This window comes from Notothenia rossii (assembly GCF_949606895.1).
Source record: "Notothenia rossii genome assembly, chromosome: 1".
In the NCBI taxonomy this organism is placed as follows: domain Eukaryota; kingdom Metazoa; phylum Chordata; class Actinopteri; order Perciformes; family Nototheniidae; genus Notothenia; species Notothenia rossii.
The window spans coordinates 67,755,143-67,769,389 of NC_136912.1; the positions used below are offsets into that span (position 1 = coordinate 67,755,143).

At 38.2% G+C, this 14,247-nt stretch overlaps 1 protein-coding gene across 6 annotated transcripts in view; it reads right to left on the minus strand.

Annotated features, from left to right (window-relative positions):
• Positions 1–8,231: 8,231 nt before the first annotated feature.
• pik3r3b (phosphoinositide-3-kinase, regulatory subunit 3b (gamma)) overlaps positions 8,232–14,247 on the minus strand; it is a 276,953-nt gene continuing 270,937 nt past the window's right edge. For all 6 annotated transcript variants that reach the window (XM_079667835.1, XM_079667834.1, XM_079667837.1 and 3 more), the window contains 3 exons: positions 13,912–13,986; positions 13,577–13,747; positions 8,232–12,810 (listed from right to left, as the gene is read on the minus strand). In XM_079667835.1, the coding sequence (XP_079523961.1) occupies positions 12,612–12,810; positions 13,577–13,747; positions 13,912–13,986 (445 nt within the window). In that variant the 3' untranslated portion in view covers positions 8,232–12,611. The remainder of the gene's footprint in view (positions 12,811–13,576; positions 13,748–13,911; positions 13,987–14,247) is intronic.

Consider the following 14,247-nt stretch of genomic DNA (forward strand, 5'->3'; position numbering starts at 1 on the left):
TACTTTTATTTATTTTAGTTACTTTGCAGATTCTAATTAATTATGTGAAATATATACAACCCTTAAATCAGACATTAGTTAAACCTGAGTAAAATTCAGGAAAGGTGATTGTCAAGTGCCAAAAAAACCTATCCAATATATTAGACGTTAAGTACTTTGTAAGACTTAATGTTGATACCCCCAAAGTTTTATTCTTATTCAAAAGAAGACCTTAACTTAAAGCATTATTTAATGTTTAAATAAAGCCTTATTAGTTTGTCTGTTTTGCACATCCTCCTATTAATATCTTTGGACATCCTCCACTGTTTTATTGTAGAGATCACTACAGTATCTTCTTGATATTTTCTATTCTATATTTCTATCATTGACCTTCTACTTTCCCCCAATTTTGTATGTAGGCTATTCTTAATATGTAAATGTTTTCATCAAATATAACATATTCAACAAAAAATGCAATAACGTGCTTTAACCACTAGGGTTAGGGTTAGGTAGGCCACAACGCTAACATGGCTTACCTTGGTTTTGTCCGATCAAAACTGGTCTTCAATGGCATTAAAACGATAACAACGATGATGTTGATGATCCAATGTGGCTGTGTCCCCTTTGAAATGTTCTGATAATCTATGAGCAATAGAACTGCAATTCTGTTTTAAAATAGTAGAGCAGGCCATTCTTACGCTCTGTAGCAAGATTGAATGCTCAAAGACGCAATCTTTCTTTTTTAACATGAGTGTGTGCGGGACGATTTCCCTTAGATTCTATTGGCTCTAACGGTCAGAATGAGATGTCACATGTCAAAATCGAAGAAGGGGGGCCGGAGATAAGGAAAATCCACCCAAAAGGTCCCAGAGGAGGGTTTTTTTGCAAAAAAAAAAATCAAATATCACTTGTTTTGCATCAATCTTGATACAGGGTACTTATTATATGTTGTACTTTGGATTCCTAAAGCTTTTAGTCTACTAACCCATCATCCAAGGTTAGTTTTCACTATAAGTACAAAATATATTTTGGACGGACACTATAATTTACAGTTTTTTACCATGTTCAATCTGAATTTTCTTCAAAATAAAAAACATCTATATTGATTCTAAAGACAGCTTTGTTGAGGAAAAATAATTTTGCAAAGCAATGGAAGGTAGGACCACATGAAGAGTCATTTTCCAATTTTCAGATGAGTACATCATCTCAAATGGACTTGACTGGTCTCGTTGTGTGTGTTCAGATGGGGCAGTGGGGCTATGACAGGCAAAGAAAGCGGAGTGACAGCTTTGATCAGGCAGAAGGCCCCAAATGTGGGCAACGCACTGCATGTTCCATCGGGAGGCACTTGTACACATAATTTAAAAAAAGTTTTTGAAGCTTAAGCATTGTACCATGAACCTGTATAGACCTGTAACAGTCAACGGCATTAAGGAGTTGGAAAGGTAGTTTCTGAAGATGTTACGAATAACACACAGCATATAATGCCATAATAACGTTGTATTATTAGTGTAGGACACTTATGTATGCATAACATCTGAAGATGTAGTTTTATTCATGTTTTCACATAATTGTACAGGATATTGCTATAATATTTCACATATTGTATTTCTATAGAACTACAATATTATAGCTGATAATATATATATATATTATATTATATATGATACATAGAATGTAATATATCAGATATTATGGTGTATACACATTAATAAGTGTACCCCGGCTGGCACCGTTAAGGTCCAACGTTATCGATCTTTTTATCGTGGAGACATTTAAAAAATAGTTTTCATATGTATTATTGCTACATAAACATTATATCGCAGTCTTACTGTCGCTAACTCACACACATTCACACACATTCACACACACACACACACACACACACACACACACACACACACACACACACACACACACACACACACACACACACACACACACACACACACATACACACACACACACACACACACAGACACACAGACACACACACACACACACACACACACACAATACAAATATGAAACCTGAACATGCGCATAATAGGGCCTCTTTAAATAATTTGGGTTTCTTTTTTGGTATCCTACATTAGCATCAGCCTAATTTGTGAATCCTTTCTTCTTTTACATGATGAGAGGGGCACGTTTTGAAGAGCCAAGGACACAGGATATACACTTTTTCAGTTAAAAATATATATAACATCTTCCAGCCTAAAGAGGAGATGATGGAACAGGTATATATACAGTAACTGTTTGGTGTTTTTAGCTGTCCCCAACACAGCCATTAACCCAACAACCACCCTGCCCTCTGCTGAGTCCCATTTAGTCCTCACTGGTTTATGTCTCAATCACTAATGTCTGCTTAGACCTAGCTCACAAGGGGCTCAGTGTATTGTCGCTTGTCCATCAGGATCAATTCAAGTGATGGAGTAGACTGAATCCAGACCTCTGAGTCCCCTGCCCAGTTTTCTATGTTCCTGTAGTATGACAGCTTTATTTTTTATGTTGTCTCATCAGTGGTTCAGGCTCAGGTAACAGACATTTAGAATATAATAAAGTTTAGTTTCTGAATCTTGTCGATTGATTGTTTGTTCCCATCAGGACAGAGGAGTGGGGAAGGAACCAATAGAAGAACATGGAACAAGAACCCCAGAAGACATCTGTGATGGGACATGGGAGAGTCTAAAACATGCATGTATAAGAATATAGAAATAAATAAACAGTTTGGGAGAGGAAAGAAAAGTCACATTTAGTAAAAGCTCACTATTCTTATTATAGCTGCACCTCCCCATTAGGATATATGATATCCTAATTACCTTGAACAATATTCAGATTTATATCATCTCTTGTGCATATGTTAATAAATATTTGCAAATAAAAAATTGCATGCACACATATAGTATGTGTTTCTTGTGTCATTGGGAAGCATGTGCACTATGTGTGTATTTGAGTCAGCAAAGATACATGTCAGCCACTGAAGAGGGTGTATTTAATGAATCCTCTCTCAGTATTTTGCATGTATTGTGTCTGTGTGTGCGTTTCTTTTAAAAAAAAAGATCCGTACTATAACAGCCTCCGTATTGTAACCGTGTCTGTGTGTGTACTGTATGATTTGATTGGCACATGTCACACACGTCCGTCAGCAAGGAAAAAAATAACCTTTAAAGCGCTGTGATTCATGCCCTGCTGCTCTGTTTCATGTCTCGCCAATATCTAATTACAGCCACTTTGGATCTCGCTCCCCGCTTTTAATTAACACGCCCAAAAAAGGGAAATGGAGCATAAATGTAAAATTAATTGAATGGAATTTGTAATTCAAAGTGCGAGACTGAAAGAAGAAGGGAAGGAGATCAAATAGGGAGTCCGTACTTTTAAGAGTGGGCTCCCCTGGGGTTTCCTACCCTGTGTTTCAAGGCATGTGTTGTAAGCCCACGGAGGGGCTACGACCTCCATTTTCAAACTGAGGCACCAGAATTAAGCTTTATATAGAGCAGAATAATGATGTGGATCATTTCTGGGAGAAATAGTCTTTTTAATAAGTGAAGGCTTGCAGAGAGGGCCACACTCAAGGTTGCAGAGTCAGGATTAATGCAGCAGGCAGGAATCATTTAGAGAGGAGACACTCAAGCTCACACACTATTGATTTCAACAAACGGCTTCACACAAACTTACACAAGTTGATCGACTGTATTACATTCAATTTGTGTTTACAAGTAAGTTTGTTTCATTTTTTTGATACTTCTCTGGTTGAAAGAGGCTTTTCAAATTCAACTAAATCTGTACAATACTGATGGTATTAAGAAATGAGTAACAATATTTTTGTAATACTTTTTTTTCTATCAATTAATCAGCCACTATTTTGAAACTTACTGTGACTGTTTCAATCAGGAGAGACTTAATTTTGTTTAAAGAACATTTATTGTCACATGCCATATGATAAATGTTAAGTCTTTGGCGATTAGACCCCGATCCTGAAATCGTATATCTAAAGGGGGGATGCAGCCGTGAGCATATAGGGAACCCCCCCCCGGGGTCTAGACACTGGTGATGATGCTGAAGATCTGGATTTGATGAGGAGATGGGATGAAGAGGGGCTGTGATGAGGTCTTTGGATTAGCTCTCCTGGCACTGGATGAAAACCTGAAATCACAGCTGACTGCAGGAGAGAGGAGAACCATTTTAAAGTTTGGCTCCTGCACGATGATTGGCTGCTGAGATTGATAAATATCTTTGACAAACTATGCAAGGTAGTTTTTCAGAGTCAGTATACTAAGTCAGTAGTTTGAGTATACTATATAAAAATATTTTAAATTTTAAAAAGGCATGGCATAGCATGTAAAAAATATTAGAAAAACTGACAAAAAATATCATAGTATATGATTCAGTATTCAAAGTTCAAAACTTTGATTGACTTATTCAGTATTTTTGAAATTTTGCAAAAATAACGACATCAAGAACACAAAATAGTATAGTATGTTGAAAAATATGAAATAACGACATAGAAATATATGTCGAAAATATGCAAGAAAACGACAAAGTATAGTATGTCGTTTTTACTGAAAAAAACCCATAATTTGTATGTCAAAAACATGCAAAAAAACGACATACCCCGAAAAATATGAAATAACGACATAGTATAATATGTCGGAAATATGAAAATGACAACATTAGCCCTTTCATGCATGAATTATGAAAACCTCAGTCAGGATTGTTTTACCAAGTGTTATTATTGCTCCTGGGGTATGACAAACAAGATTTAAACTTTTGTTTTTTTAACCTAGTTTTTTCAGATCGATTTGTATGTGTCCACTCAGGGTTTGAACTGAAGAGATATACATTTTGAAAAAATGATAAATACTGTAAAGATGTGCAAACTTAAAATTACATTATAATAACATAAGTATATTGATTTACGGCCCAAAAAGATATTGCAGATGAAGTATTTTCAAGAATAACCAGGGCCAGGGACCAATTTGAGGCCCCACGCACAGTTATTTGATGAGTGCTAGTGGAGCCTCGCAGCGGCGAAACCGTGCCGCGCCACCCTAATTGCGCCAAGCTCATAGGTGCGCCTCAGATGAGGCCCCCCTCCACAAGGTGAGGCCCCACACAGTCTGCATGATCTGCCTGTAGGGAGGGACGGCCCTGGGAACAACAGCAGCAGTACCACGAATTGTAGTTGAAATATAGCCAGTGATGCATGACGTCCACTGTAGTGGACAGGTGGTTAATCATGATTTCCTGAAAACATAAAATCAATACTTTGATCATTTATGAATTATATGATTCCTTAGTTGTTACTTCATGTCACCACATTTTGTATACCTGCAGGAGACGCTTTCCATAAAAGGATTGGCAAGATATAGATGGGTGACTTGGTCCATGTGGCTTTCTGTCGTCCATCTTGGTTTAGAGACATGTATCATGCACTTACACTGACTTGGCACTGAGTAGCAGTGTATGGGATGATGCAATAGGGTCCTATGTAGTGACTGATGGTGCAACTATGCAAAAAAAACAATGCATATAGAAGAAAACACCTTTTGAATAGCTGTCCACTGTAGTGACCTCTAAGCATGAAAGGGTTAAAGAATGTCGAAAATGTGAAAAAAAAGTGACATAGTATGTCGAAATATGTAAGAAAAACGACATAGTAATTATCTGAAAAAAACACATATTAGTTGCTATATTATGTATTTTATTAATTTTTTTAAAACCACAAATGTCGAAATCTTCAGAAAAAATGAAATAGCAGAATATGTTGAAAAACAACAAATTATGGTATGTCGAATTATGAAAAACATACTTTACTATTTTATTTTTCTCCTGAAAATTCAACATAGGCTACTGTCATTTTTTCAGATATTTTCGACATATTATACTATGTATTTTTTTCAGATACTTTATACATATACGATGTCGTTGTTTTTCATAATTCAACATACTATACTTTATCGTTTTTTCCATAATTCGACAATCATCAAAATAAAATACAAACACTCCGTTTTGTTGAATTTGAACAAAATATTTTCTTTATTCTGCAAGAGCACTGAATATGGTGGAGCTCCACGGATAAACGTACATGAGTTCAGCTCATAAACAAATGGAGAATCTACAACCAACAAACTATTGCAACCAATACGAGAAAGTAAAGTGAACCGTGATTGGCCGAAACTGTTTCAAAGAGAAAATACCAAGAGATTGCGTAGCAGTTATGGAAGAGGGTAACACTGAGAAAGAGACCAATAACAGGTAATCAGCAGCGGGAGAATTATCACCACGTCTGTTTGTGGTAAAATGTGAAAATCAGAGTTCAGTCATTTTGCTAATTGGTTTTGAAAAATAGGACACTGTCTCAAGATTTGAAATGTTGAGTTGGTGATCATCTTTAAGATTAAAGTCATGAGGAAATCTTTTAACAAGGACAAATATATTCAAGGCTAAATGTTCTCAAACATTATTGTCTCCTGATTTGCCAACATTAGACAACCATTTCTATAAAGCTACCAGACATCGGAATTAAAATAACATTTTGTATTTGTTATCTTGGGTCTCTCTCCCAGTATTACCATTTTATAGCATTTTACAACTGACACAATAAAAACGGGAACTTGCTTCAGCTGTAAGCAGTGATGTTAAATTAGTTTTATCAAATTCAGATCTGAATACACCATAAACAGTCAGATAACAGTTGTTTTTCAAAGACATCTTTTTTTACAATTTTCTTTTAATACACAACAAAAACAACAGTCAAGAGTACCAAATATGCATGCCGGATCTGTACGTATGTCAAAAAGGGGTAAAAGAGGTTTTGGGGATGGGAAGGTGGGGGTGTCATACACACTTTTAAAAAAAACTTTTTTTCTTTTTTTAAAGTTGTAGTTTTTTTAAAAGTTCTTTATTTTCATATATATAAGAAGCTGTTACTCCTCGAAGCTGTGCTGGGTACTGTGATCAGATAAGCAGTGGTAAGAACAACACGACTCCTTGCAGAGAATCAAACATATTCAAACCTGGCTGCAAATAAAACTTTGCAGAACTGCTTTAGGGCGCGTAGTAGTATTGGTAGTAATAACTGTGGTAGAGAAACAACAGACAGTTGCTATTTTAACAGTCCTGGGATGGAAGTGAGTATTAACACTCACAATAAAAATAAAGGTAACATTAGACTTATTGTACCTTTTTGTTACAGAGACCGCACCTTTGTTTGAATGTACCTTTATATTCTGAGAAGTGAACCTAAGCCTATTTCCTGGAGTTATTTGAGTTAGAGTTGAGTTTTCCAAAGTGAAAATCCAACTAAACAGTCTGTAAAAGTAAACTTGACAAAACAGATATTTTGGTTTGTCCAAAAACGTTCCTAAACTGCTTTTCTCCCTGCCTTAGTACTACTACGAGCAAACCCCTGCCCATTCAGAGACACCTGCGGGGTCGATGCACCTGAGGCAAATCATGGCTCCTCACGAACCCCTGGTTGACAGAAAAGGGAATATTGCATGTTGTGTGGAGTGTGGAGTGAGTTACAAAGGAAAATAGTACTGCAGAAACCCTCAGATCTGTAAGTGTTAAATGTATCATGATACAAAACGGACAAATCAGGTGTGTGAAAAACATATTTTGTTCCTGTTGGCCTTCCGTATCTCCTGTAGCAATTCAACTTTTTATGGTAGTATCAAAATCAAGAATATTAGGGCACCGCACCCCCACAAATAGAATCAAATTCTGTGGGAAACACTGGCATTACAACAAAACTAAATAGATAGACAGATAGATTTCTGCAAGACATTTTCAACCCAGAAATAGAAAATATTCAGATGGCAAACCAAGCTAAACTCCAGCTATGGTCATCATGTGCAAAAATATGAAGTAGCATGAGTGACAAAGCTGTGACTTTTGGTTTTTTTTTTTCTTCTAAATCCTTAACAGAAGTCTGTTTATACCAACGGCACATAAACGGAAGAGTGCAGATCAAGATCAATCTGATACATTGGGACATCAAGGACTCTAAAGATGGATCCTTCCTGACGTGTCACAAAAAGTACCTGTTTAAACTCTTTTGAACACAAAATGAACAGATCAACCAACAATCCTAGCTAGCTGTACGGGACACTCATTCACACAACATGGTTTTATCTTCTGAGTTGTGATAATATCAAGGCAATGGAGATAAAAACTTCACTGAAACATCCATTTCCAATGATGGACAACTGAGTGGTTTAACAGGAACTGAAATCTTTGGTCTTAATGTTTTGGGGGGGGGGGGGGGGTTAAAACAGTCAAAGAACAGCGACTACAACTCAAAACGACCCTTAAAACTGTATTATCTTTCAAGCTTTATATATATGATGGATACGACATCTCCGTGTAAATGTGACTCCTGATGCAAATGCAGATATCACAGGTAAATATTAACACAAGTCTCTTGTAGATGATAAGGTGTGCAATTTCAGAAAAGCCCTCTGTGAAGGAAAAGATCCGAACATATCTCTGAGAAGTTTCAAAAAAGCGCCTCTTTCCCTCCTAAATTAGCTCTACGTTTGCCTGTAACTAATACTGTACATCTGTCATAAAACTCTAAAAACCTTGGCCCTGCTCACCATAAAACAAAAGGGAACTCTTCGTTATTCTTTTCTTTAATAAATGTATATTTCCATATAAAGACATTCAACAGTGAGCAATGCAATATAGTTCAAGTAATAAAGTTAGGGTTTTGTGTTCAACCCGAAACAAAGTCTGTTAATAACAAAAAAACCTTGAGACTGTGTGGTGATGGGGGGGAAAGGAGAGACTAATACATCCTTTTTGGTGATGATGCTGTGTCTAAGCTAAGGTAAGCAACGAGGGACAAGTCTCCTGAAGTGCGGACACTACAAAAACCAAAGTCGTGGGGAACTAGCTTAATCGACAGAGTGATTTAAGTATCAATGCTGAAAAAACCCTGATTTGTTTATTGATTTTTTTTAAATAGCTGGCTTTGTTGTGTGGTCGTTTCTACGGTAAACTTGTAAAACCTGAGGGTAAATGACCAGAAACGTTGTGAAGGAGACGTTAGAAGTCTGCCAAATCGAACAGGCATGCACTTTCGATAGCACCTCTAGCGTTATGATCATCTTCTTGTGAGCATGATTTCTGGTGCTTAGAAAAAACCAAGCAAAAAAAGAAAAAAGCTTTGGACCCAGACTGATCCTGTTTGTACATTCAAGATTATATCAACAATCCCCGCCTTGCTGTCCCCCTTTTAGTCCAATAGGAAGAACAAAGCCCGCAATCACTGGTCGACAGCAACAGATACAACACGCCAAAAAAGGCTGGGTCCCAATTCGGAGGCAGATACAACTGAAATGGGACACAGCCGACGCCTCCAACATCCTTTATGCTACGACTGTCCAACAGTGTTGACACCGTCTTTGTTCTTCCAAACCTGCTTTAGCTTTCTACTTGGATGGTAGAACGGGGCCTCTGGGGCCGGCATCAATTAAACCAAATTTGGCCTGTTCTCAAAATCAAAAGTTACTTCAATTCAGTTCTAGCCTGTTTACACTGCTTTCACAAAGTGAAGCTTATTTTAATATAACTTTGTTTTTCCATTTCTAATTTAGGAACTTGCAATTTATTTCCATTCCAACATCTGTCTCTTTAGTAATGGAAATAAGGAACATTTGGAAAGATAATACCAAAATAATTGGAATGCTCCATTTTCCATATTTAAACTTCAATTTCGCCAAAATATTTCAGTTTCTTTAAAAAGACAAACCGATGTTGCCAGTTGTGCTTCTGTTAATGCATGGATTAGAGGAAGTAGTGATGGAATGTAATGGCTAACCATTCTTTAAAACACAAAATAATTCTCTGGAGTACTTGTGTAATCCTAGGGGACTAAAACTAACTGATTTTTTACGCCAAATGTTCAACATTTTCTAAAAAGGCATTGCATTATTTTGTAGGTCTACATGACAGGACAGTAGTCTGAGAACAGGCCAAATCGGATTAATCCTGCCGGCTTTAGGGACACCCAATCTGATTCGGGAGGGACCGCTCACTATCAATGGCTTTCAGGTCCACAAACCTCCCCCAACTCATCTACCTAATGTGAGCAGACATTATCAAGGGTGTGGGGGGGTGTGGGGGTAGATAACGGTGATACCGTCATGGGTTACTACTGTTGAGGAGGACATAGAGACGGGGGTGTAGATAAACTTGTGGTGGGTACAACCAAGGTTGTATCATTCACTCACAATGACTCTTCTGCAGATACTCAAACAATGGCCCTCTTCCTACAACCTGATACATTCCTGCAGACGCACCTGTGTGTGTAGTCCATACACTCCGCTTATCATACTGTGAAAAAGACTCCAAACAACCAGAGGGGAGGGTGCTCTGTCTGACTTTGTAACCAGCGTCTTTTGTAAGATTTCTTTGCTAGACCCAAACAAAAACGTTATCCTGTGAAAAAAGAAAACGGGGTCGATGTATCAGCGCCCTTACTCGCTAGCTTTTCATTCTATGAATAGCTGCAGATTATCAGACTGTCCGGGGACCCAGCGCTGACCCTGGTTCAAAAGATGCCTCTCCAAAACAAAAACAGCCAATGGGTGGGCATTGTTTTCGTTCCAACAGCCAATCAGTAACAGCAAATTTCAAGGAAAAATAGAATGCAACTGGGTTGTGTTTTTCTCTTCAGTTTTTGAAGATATTTATTTATTGCGTGATGCTTTTTAGTCTTTGACAGAGAATTCTTCCACTGGTTATAAAGTCAAGCATCGGCAATAGGTTCTGAGTTTAAAAAACAAAACTGTCACAACATTTTTAAAAGAGGAAACGGAGAAGTCAGACAGAATTTCCCTCCAAAAGCTTCACTGTGCACTTTGATTATCTCTCGGACCCTAGTGCGCCGCTCTGCTGGACTTCATAAACACAACGCTAGATTGCACGTTCTTTCAAGTTTTCAGTTTTTTTCTTCTAAAGCCTGCGCCTTTAGCTCGAGACATCGCCTCCGTCTACCTGCTCTCTGTCTTGCAGACAAAGTTTTTTTATCAAAGCTTATTATTTCTGAAGGTTTTTAACAAAAACACAAACAGTCCCAGTTTTTTAAACCCACACTCGTTAGCATATATTCATGTAAGTCTCTTTCACTCTCTTTTTAAACCACACATAAAATTGGTTTCAGGTTCACTGGTCCTTCATGCTTTCAAAAGGATGATTTTGGTGAAACGGACCATATGTAACCTTTTATTTTCTGATTTAAGTGTAGTAACATTTGTGACCGCAGTACTCAAGCCATGAGTTGGTAGAAAATAATGAATTTGAAAAAACTATTACACTGAGTTACGCATATTTTCTCTATTAATTATTGACCTTTGAGTCTATAAAATGTCAGTAAATTGCTTAAAAACGGTCAAAAAGCAGTAAATAACTATACTATTCGAACAGGTCCAGAATGCTGAGGTCACACATGGGACTTGTTTAAGTGCTTCATTCTTGACCATCTGTATTTACAGAAGGTCATGGCTTTCTCTGTTTACGTACCATTTGGTTTTCCAAAAAAAGGCTATTTGGTGCACAAGCACGTGGCCCAAAACTCGGTTTTTATGTGTGGTCTCAAACACACCATTCGTTTGCTTTTCTTCACTCCTTTCACCATTCACAAAAAGAAAAGAAAAAACTTAAAGAAACACACACTAGCTGACTCTTCGCCCTCCCCCCCCCCTCTCCACACCAACTTTGGTCTCTGGTTCTGATCTGTGACATTGCCATTTACACATTGGCAAGAAATAACGGAAAAAATCAACTATGTTCCAGTAAAGCAGAAATAATACAAAAGAACCCCTCTACAGTTAGTATGAAAGCAAGCCTTTTGTCCTTCTTTAAGACTTCTAAACTATGTTTTGTCACGTATGCCCCGCCCTTCCCCTCCCCCTAAACCCTTCAGCAGCAGTCTACATGGAGGAACACTTCATAAAACCAAGTGTCCGTTGTCTCGTTATGCTACATTATATTTGCTTTTTTCGTACGGAGAGGGACAGGACAGACACTTGACATCGTCTCCTCTTGCATTTACCACAAACAAAGCTATGAGAAACAAAAGGAAACGACTCCAGAAACAAGCAAAAAGGTTGCAATATAATCATCTGAGGTGCAAAATAAAACAAAAAGAATGGGAGAAACAAAACAAAAAGGGGTTTTGGGAATGTTTTGTTGTCGCCTTTGTCGTCGTTCGCGTAGTTTCAGGTAAAAAGTCTGAGCTGGAGTGTAGGTAGCAGCGGGGTCAAACTGAAACTCTGAAGTCTCCTACTCCGTTTCCTTCCTTCTTTCCTTCCTTCAGTCGCTTATTTATTTGTTTTTCACATTCACAAACATTTAAAACTTCCTTGTGCAAATCAAGCAGTCTTTAGAAAGAATGCCCTCCGAAATAGTTCTTGTAAAAATATATAACTCCAAAGTGGCTGACGTGTGTGTTGCAGCAAGTGTTTAATTTGTTTCTATCTTTACGGGGTCTGGTGTTGGGGTTGCTTTGTATTTCAACCAATCCCCCTCCCTCGTTCCTTCCTTCACTCACTCTCCCCATTCTCCCTTCCCCAGGAGGGGGTTGGTTTATTGTCTATGTGGGGGTTGTGGCCAGGTGGGTGGGGTTCATCTGCGTCCGGAGGGCATCTGTGCGTAGACGGGGTATGCGAGGCGCACGTTGAGCGAGTCGTTGTGCTGCACCAGCGAGGTCTGGTGGTAGTGGAGCACCAGGTCCTTCAGGCTGCTGTACAGGTTGTAGGGCTCCGCGAAGCCGAAGCCCCGCGGCGTGCTGTAGATGACACAGTGCTTCACCTCACCTTCCACACTGAGGACAGAGAAGAAGGGTTCAATCACGCTGGTCAGGAAGTAGTTAGCTAGAACGTCCTTCGTACATTCCCCAGAAAAATGTCATATTTGATTTACATAAAATACTTTATCTAATCCTTTGCATTTGATTGGACGGCTTACAAGTAGGCGGGCTCAGAATGTGGCTCCACCCATGATGGATGTTGTGGTATTTTTGGTTAGTAGAGGCTTACATAAGCACACCCAATATGTTTATGTATTATTGAATAGGTGCAAACATGTTAAAAGTTAATGTTATTTTTCATTTTATCTCAACTTTAATTAATTCAGGAGGTGTTTTGTGTAGTTAAAACGTAAGTCTGTCAAACTAATGTGGTTACATTTAAAAAAGCTGTTATTTTGATATATTTTTATTTTATATATATAATAAAAAACCATCTGCATAAAATTGCTAGAAAGAAAATGCCAAAAGAGACAGACCAAAAGATTACAGTTTGTTAACAAATTACATATAAAATGGCGATTGTTTATTTGGTAGTCTAATGATAGATTGATTTTAATTGACTGTTAGTGTAAATGTATTTTATTCACTGAACAATGAAGCATCTCTTTTTTCTGTTATATATCAACTGTAAGAAAGTTAACTGTTATTAATGGCCGGCTAAACAAACATCTACGCAGGAAAACAGTAATTCATACACATCTATTGCACTTCTATACTCAAAATGTATATAAGAGTGGAAATAGTTTGGACATTGCACATGAATGAAGGCACGTGTACCCACTTTACAGAGCAGGCGTAGCAGCCCTTTTTGCTGCTCTCCCTGATGAGGAATGCTCCGTCCGGCTTCCCGATGAGCAGATCCTCTGACTGAGTCCTGTTCAGGTCCCCGACGAACCAGCTCTTCTCATCGTAGTGAGGCAAGTTCTCGTCCTCCTCGGTCACAAAGTAGCCTCTGCAGCCGCACAGGAAGAGATAAACGGTAAACACGGGGCACTTCACCACAGAGAAACAAACAGGTATAGATTATATTAGCCATTGCTCTGCCCACAGACATATGTACAGTAACCGTGTTAACCACTTTTTGGCAGAGGAAAGGCAGTAAAAGTTGAGACTCACTCGTCAGTGTTTTCGTTCTTGATTCCAAGCCAGTCGTTAATTTGTTTCTGACGAACTCCTTTGTGATTGAGCCAGCTACAGAGAGAGAAGAGAGAGAGAGAGAGAGGGGGAACCATTACCACAACAACAAGGATCACTTTAAAACCCTACATCTTTTACAACATTGTTTATCAGGCAGTGAACACAAATTAAATTGGCAAGTTTCTGACAGTTAAAAGAAGAATAAAGCCAGCATTGGTGAAATAAAGCAGGACATCTCTTGGCTTTCAGTAAGAGGAAGTAACAAGTTCCTAATTGCGCTGCGTGTCAGTCACAGAACATCAGGGTTTTGGACTG